We start from the raw sequence: 7,276 nt of genomic DNA, 5'->3' as shown, positions 1-7,276 counted from the left end.
TAAAAATATGAGGCCGACTTTGCGCCCCCCTTAGGTGATTAGGGGGGGGGGGCAACCCCCTGCCCCCCATCCCCCTGTGCGCACGCCTATGCAAACGACTAACATCTTCCACAGGTTCATTCAAATTACAGTAAATAGGACACCAGACAGAACGTAAGAGACAATATTTCTTTCTTTTTTCCCTCTTATATCACGGCCTTGGTCTCAGCTTTATGGCCAGAAGCCACAGGTCACGCATATTGGGATTGTTCTTCACTATATCGACATGGTGTGGATGTGCTGATGCCGTTGCTAACGCGAAAAAACGTTGCGCGGACACGGATCAGGAAGAAAAAGTGCGGAAGGGGGGAAAAATGTGAAGCACTGCGCAGGAAGTCCGGAAGAATCTTCGAGAGTTGGAGATGAACAAAGAGAATCTCGTGTGTCCAGTTCTCGTTTGCAAGCACTTCACCGTGCTGCAAGGTGACCACCATTGGTGTTGTTTCTCAGGAACCTTGCCGCTGTCCGGCCTGGCCGCACCTGGTCTTTGGTCCTTGGTTCAGTGTCCGTGTAGGTGGCGGGTCTTCGCCCAGTAGGAAGTACGTCGTCACCATTCCCTTGCCCTGCGTGCCGCAGTGTTGGGGTTCTTTACAGCACTACAACTAAGTACACATTCAAAGCACGGTAAGTTGAACGGTGAGCTAGAACAGTGGCGCCTGAAAGATGTGCATCGTGTACATACTCTTCACTGTATACAAGAAGCACGTCCCTTAGCTGCGATCAGGGATAACAGTGTCACGTGCCATCGGCTTCAATATGTCAGTCACGTTTAAGGAGTAAATCAATCTAATGTTTGTAAAATTGAGCGAAATTCTCGCAAGCACATCTCTATATGATCATCCGCATATTAAGGTGAACTACATGAGTTGGCCGTCTCTCCTCGGAATCAGCAACCGGCAGCTTTCTGAAGGCATACAAGCGAGATCTCGGCAAGACTGTCAACTAGATGTTTTACACGTCATTAGCCTAACAAGTTCACTGCACAATTCTCCTAACAGTGGTTGCCGCTGCGACATGGCGTTCAGCGGAGTAGGTGCTTACAGGTATTTGCATCCAAAGATACTGGTGAGGCAGTAGCGCTAGTGGTTCTTACACTTTTTAACACGAAAGTGTTTTATGCCGGGGTCCACCAAGTACATCCGTCACGGATATGACGTTGATAAAAAGGACGCCAATGGGTGAGAAAGAAAAAAACCAAGAAAAAGATACCCCGCTGGGAATCGAAACCACGACGTTGCGGCCGCGACGGCAAGCGCCCGACGCCCTATCGAGTAAGCTAACTCGGGAGATGCTAGACACGGCGCGAACGCGCCTTATATCTTTCACACATTCTCTTTCGCGGCGGGCGGAGCGGGACGGTGCCGCCGTCTGTGAGGTGTGAAAAGAAGTAATGCTTCACGATCGACACTTACTAGCGCTTCCTCCGAGATTGCACGCGATATCGGAGGTAATGGTGAAAGCGTCTCGATACCAGAGAGGTAGACCGGCCGCGCTGGCGTCGCCGAGGCACCCTTGACGCAGTTACGTTCTTTGCCAGGAGGCGCTGTCTTTGCCTTTGGCTTCGTGTTAGCGTGCGTCGGCTCATCGGAGTAGTGCAGCTTCCACGTACACCAACGGGATTTCTCCGCGGCCGACTGCTTCAATTGCGAGAGCACCGACTAACAAAACTGCTGCAATATGCGTTGCAGAAAGGACGCGATTTCGACGGGCGAATGTCGTGCCTTGGCGGAGCGAGAGCCGCGCCTGCGAGACAGAGGCCAGCGGGACGCACGCGTTTGCGGCTCAGGCTACGAACCTCTACCTCCCGTGTTGCTGAAGCGCAGTGTGTGTTATGCATGCATGAGCAAAGGCGTCGGCTACCCATTACTAGAAAGCGCACACCGTGCCGTTTCTCTCCTTAATTGACGATGCTTTGAAGAAGCGCATACCCGGTACCAGTGTTGATGATGAGCTTGTTGATATCATCCTTACGCGGGATTCACGATTCGCTGTGTCCAAATATATGTTCACACCGTCAGCTACCACAACGGTTTAATAATGATCATGGGCGTTAGTCGTCGCGATAGAGACATGCTGTCAACATGAGTGCATCCACGTCAAACGGTGCTATAGCTGCCAAACACGAATAGACATTGTACAAGATCTCATATATCACTACACAATGAGCACTACTTCTGTGAAGACACGTTTAACTTTCGTGTTATACCGATTCCTATGACGGAGGGATCAGCCATGTTTTTTAGAATGTCATTCCCTTACAACGTATACTTTACGTTCACAGCACATCTCACTAATTGCGGTCATGAGTTCAGTACTCATAAGCTTCACGTGCTTCGCAGTGACGCAGCATCTTTCCTTTTTTATCGAACACGTGTCTGCACATTTGGGCGATCTTTGGCCATCCCCAGCCCTTTCACCTAGAAAATCCATGCAACACACCGAACTTGCAACACACCGAAGTCCAACTACAGATCAATGCACGCATTTCTTGGATACCACGACGCTTCAGTTGCGGTTGCTTAAGGTTAACCTCATAGACTGCCTGCGTTATCGTCCACAGGCGACGTCGCCGTCGTTCATGGCCCTGTTTCTCTTACCTTGTTTTCACACCAACGCAAAGTGGCAAACCCTCGCTTACAACGCCCAGTTAAGATTCCCGTGGTTTCAGCTTCCATTGTTGAACAGAAACAACACATGTAAAGCGAACGTGCATCACGCTATGCTAAGGGTTGTTGTGCCAGAGCACCTGACCGAACGGGGAAACGAATAAACACGTGCACTTCGTTGGAAGTTCACGGCATCGCGGTCAGCGTCTGCCCTGCGTCCAAAAAGAAAAGCCAGCACCTGCTGCCTGGAAGCAGGGATTAACCCCTGCATACTTTGTCTGCAATCCGGGAAAACGGCGTCTTCGCCCAGCCGGCCCCGTGAACTGACGCCAGTCGTTCTTCCAAGCGACCCAGCTATGGAAAGGCTGCTCAACATCCTAAAAGGAGCGTCAACATCCTAAAGAGCGTCAACACCTGCTACCTAAAGGGACGTTAACATCCTAAAAGTAGTGTCAACACCAGCGGCCTAAAGGAGGGTCACATCACAATGGACTGGGAGCTTATTTAAGACCGGCCTGGTCCGTTGTTAGAAGAGACGCCCCAGCCGACTTGGTCGTGCTGGCAGGCTCTGTCCTGATATATAACCTGCTATAAACGTTGTTACTGTTTTGTAAGCGTTTTGCCTCCCTGCTCTGCTCCTCAGCGATAAGTCCGATCTTCGGCTACACCGGCTCGCCAGCCTCCCGGCTTTCCTCGACACGCAACCCCCATTCCTAACAGTGGTTGGCAGCGCTGGTATACGCTACCTTCATCTCATCGTTCGACACGCTGGGATACGCTACCCTCATCTCAACGTTTGACTTCGCTGGGATACGCTACCTTCATCTCATCGCTGGACAAGCTGGGATTCGCTACCTCAACGTTTGGCTGCACGGGATATGCTACTCTGATCCCTACGGTTGGCAAGCCGGATCGGATCCCTGCAGGCCCGAGGAGTGAGGACGCTCAAGACACCGCTCGACGGCAGCCACGAGTTCGACCGGAGTCAGCTGCTTTGGTTGGGTGAGTGCCCAACGTTTACTGGTCATTTCGCCAGACCTCTCTAGGACAGGCAGATGTTGGGAGACAGTTTTGTATTTTTGTTTGATTCATTTTACTCACTTTGAACCACGATATTAGTTTTAAAGTAAGAGTAAAGTTTGTAGAAAGGCATCACGAGGGACGAGATCGCGATGGAGAAGTACCTAGCGCAGGACCTCCTTGAAATTTGTGAGGACTTAGGCATTTCCGCCGGGTCCGCAAAAACAAAGCAAGCGATTCTCGAGGTGATGCGGGCAGAGAACGTGACCGCCGGGGAGGCTGACGAGACTTGGGAGGAGATTTGCGAGAAAAAACGGAAGGCGGAGGAACGCGAAATGCGCGAAAAACGCAAGGAAGAGGAACTCGAAAGGCGCGAAAGGCAGGAAGCGGAGGAACGCGAAAGGCGCAAAAAGCGGGAGGCAGAGGAATGCGAAAGGCGCGAAGAGAGGCAGGCTCAGAGGGATCGCGAAGAGCGAGTACATGCTCTTAGGATGAAGGAGCTTCATGATGAAATTGAGGCGATTAAGTGGCAGCGAGCACGATACTGTCTCCCCGTCTTCAAGTCAGGCTTGAACATTGAGACTTTTCTCGCTGGCTTTAAGACTGTCTGCGAGGAGGTTGGCGTTAGCCGAAACCTTTGGTTTGAGAAGCTTGTCACGTTGCTGCCGCGCCAAACTGCATGCGTTTTGGAGCGCTTATCCGCTGAGGAAGCGCAAGACTTTGATAAGGCAAAAGAAACCTTGTTGCGCCACTTCGCAGCTCCAGGTCCTGCTATCTGCGAAAGTCGAGACAGTAAAGACAGCGCTGAAGCGCGTCGTAAGGTGCTATAGGCTGAGGCGCGCCGCAGGGCGATAGAGGAGAAAGCACTTCGTGATGCGCTCGAGGATGACGCGCGCCGTAAAACACTTGAAGCCGAGGCCCGTCGCGAGAGGACGAAGCGCGTCGAAAAGCGCAACAGGACGAGGCGCGCCGCAGAGACCAAGAGGTCGAGAAGCGTCGCCAAGAGCGAGAGGCTGAGGCACTTCGAAGGGCGAAAGCAGACGAGGCGCTTCGAAAAGCGAAAGAGGCGCGACAACGAGATGCGCTTCGCCTGGCGCGAGAGGCTGAGGCGCTCCGCGGGAAGCGTGAGGATGACGCGCGTCGCATGGCGCTAGAAGCTGAAACCCGTCGCGAGGCACTAGAGGCCGAAGCCCGTCGTGAGGCGCTTGAGGACACCGAGGCGTGTCGCAAGGCGCTAGAGGACAAGGCAACTCGCAAGGCGAAGGAGAAAGAGGCGGTTCTTAAAGCGTTTGAGGATAACGCGAGCCGCAAGGCACCAGAGATTGAGGCCCATCGCGCGGCGCTACAGGCCGAGGCGCGCCGCGAAGACCAAGAGGTTGAGAAACGTCGCGACGTGCTGGAGGCTGAAGCTCCTCGCGAGGCGCAGGACGCCGAAGTGCGTCATAGTGATGAGAAGGCCGACTTCGAAGGCCAAAGAAAAGGTTGTACTCGTGACATTAGTACACCGCCACGAATTGAGGCATCTCAAGGCGAGTCGGCGAGGTTAGAAACCGTCGGAACTATCGTTCTGCCAGAAGGGCAGACACCGATAAACGATCCCGAGGATCAGCTGGTTGAGCAGTCTCAAGCTTTGGCAAAGCATATCGAATGCAGCGTACTTGCGTGTACGAGGGCCAATGCTGCGAGCGTTGCGAGCCGTTCGGACAGGAAAAGGCGTTGGCGAAAACGCGTGAAGGCGAACGCGAGAGCGACGAGTGGCGTTAAGCGCACTAAAGTGGCTAGGCGCGATGACGTCATCTCTCGAGACGCCCGGCTCCAGGTTGGGCCTAAGAAATCGAAAAGGCCCGCTAAGAAAAGATGTAAGTTGAGACAGCTGCGGAGATTTGGCGTCAGGCACACTAAAGGGGCCAAGCGCGATGACGTCATCTCTCGAGACGCCAAGCTAAAGGCAATGCCTCAGATCACGAAGAGGCCCACCAAGAGAAAGGTCAGGCAGGGGATTCCGAAAATGCCCGCTAGAAAAAGTCTCAAGTTGAGACTCCTGCGGAAACCGAGATTAGGTGTGAAGCACGTCGCGAATAAAAGAATTTCAGTGAAATTCAGACGTCGGAGTCTTCACCTGGTCTCATCCTTTTCACGGCCTAGTCGGGGCAGGTGCGTAGCGAGGTGACGCGTACACCGGATTAGCGACAAAGGCTGTTCCCCACAGTGGCGAAAGGGTAACGGCGTAGTCCGGAGGGGTACAATGGGCAGACAAAACCGCTGGTATGCCGGTTTGTCTGAGTTCGGCGGACACGGTACAAAGGTCGCCACTACTCAGTGTTTCGGACAGGTGTGTTCCCTGTCCCTTTGTCGAGGTCGGACCCCTCGAAAAGTGTGGAATGCGCGGCTCCCCAGAGTTCATCTAAAAGGGTGCTTTGGAGACCCCCTGGGATAACCGCAGCATAAAGATGGATTGACATCTTGAAAGAACTTAGTGTGTTAATAGAGAGTTTTAGTACTGGGGACCCCAAGCCACCTGCGTACGCACGCTCTTGCGTTCCTTTGTACTCCCAGCCGCATCCACGGAGAATACAAAAGAGCGCAAGGGCCCGCGCGCCCCCAAGCCCGCGGGAACCCAGCACTAAAACTCTCTAATGTTTGCTAACGAATTGAGGAGTGAAATTTTGTAATTTGTCACTTTCCTCCTCATTGTAGCGGACATTGAGACATTTGTTTGGTTATTTGTTTCTTTTTTTAATATTTAGAGCCATGACCGTCAGCGCTCGTGTAGAGAGCTGTGAATTGTTTTAACGGAGATGTAGGCTGAGTGTTGAAAGCCTCCGTTTTAAATAGCTTTGTTTCGACAGCTGGAAACATAGCTTTTAGCGCTTGAGTAGAGGAGAGCTGTTCGTAGTAGTTACAGAGATGAAGGCTGAATGATAAAAAGCCTCTGTTTAACGTACTGCTGACGTGTTTTGCGTTACGTGTTAGTATGCGCGTCAGTGTAATTTTAGTTTCTCCTTGTTTTGTGTTAAACGTGTGAGTTTGATTTTCAGTTTATTTCGTATTTAGTTTCAAGCGCTTTGTTTTCTTAGTGCAAGACTCATTTGCCAAGTGCAATGAGCGAGAGCGTTTTAGCGAAAGGCTAATGTTCTTTATCCTGAGATGTCTTGTTGATAAGCATTCAGAACACTTGCGAGTGGTGCCAAGGCGCACGATTTAGGGAGCACTTAGTGAAGTGTTTGTAGTTTTGGGGCAAAATTGAGTCTTCCCCAGCTGCTTCGATCGTCCCCAATCTGCCGATGTCACCATTGAGAATCGCTCGCGAAGACATTCTGATTGATTTTAGCAGTGTCACGTAATGACACTTAGCTGTAGAGGCACGTCCTCACTTTGGTACTCTTCCTGAGATACGTTGCTCGTGATGTTTTAATTTTAGCTTAGCGTAATCTCTAGGAAATGTTTTGTTCTTTTATGCTGGTCTGGCGATTTGATCAGCATTCGGAGGGCACTTGCTTCGCCGGAGTGGTTTGGCTTTGTGTTGCTTCTTGGCAGTTCCAGGAAACTGTTGCTGTGCCGTGGAGGTCACTCCTGGTCACTCACAGTTGACAATGGTCAACCAGCGTCGC

General features: G+C 51.9%; 1 protein-coding gene across 1 annotated transcript in view; it reads right to left on the bottom strand.

The window, feature by feature from the left end:
* Positions 1 to 226: 226 nt before the first annotated feature.
* LOC119394951 (atrial natriuretic peptide receptor 1-like) overlaps positions 227 to 7,276 on the bottom strand; it is a 117,933-nt gene continuing 110,883 nt past the window's right edge. Inside the window, exon 7 of the mRNA XM_037662246.2 lies at positions 227 to 602. Coding sequence (XP_037518174.2) covers positions 486 to 602 — 117 coding nt within the window. The 3' untranslated portion in view covers positions 227 to 485. The remainder of the gene's footprint in view (positions 603 to 7,276) is intronic.

The sequence above is a fragment of the Rhipicephalus sanguineus genome, chromosome 5 (assembly GCF_013339695.2).
Source record: "Rhipicephalus sanguineus isolate Rsan-2018 chromosome 5, BIME_Rsan_1.4, whole genome shotgun sequence".
Classification (NCBI taxonomy): domain Eukaryota; kingdom Metazoa; phylum Arthropoda; class Arachnida; order Ixodida; family Ixodidae; genus Rhipicephalus; species Rhipicephalus sanguineus.
The sequence above is the reverse complement of the archived record's forward strand: the minus strand, read 5'-3'. Positions and strand labels throughout refer to the sequence as shown.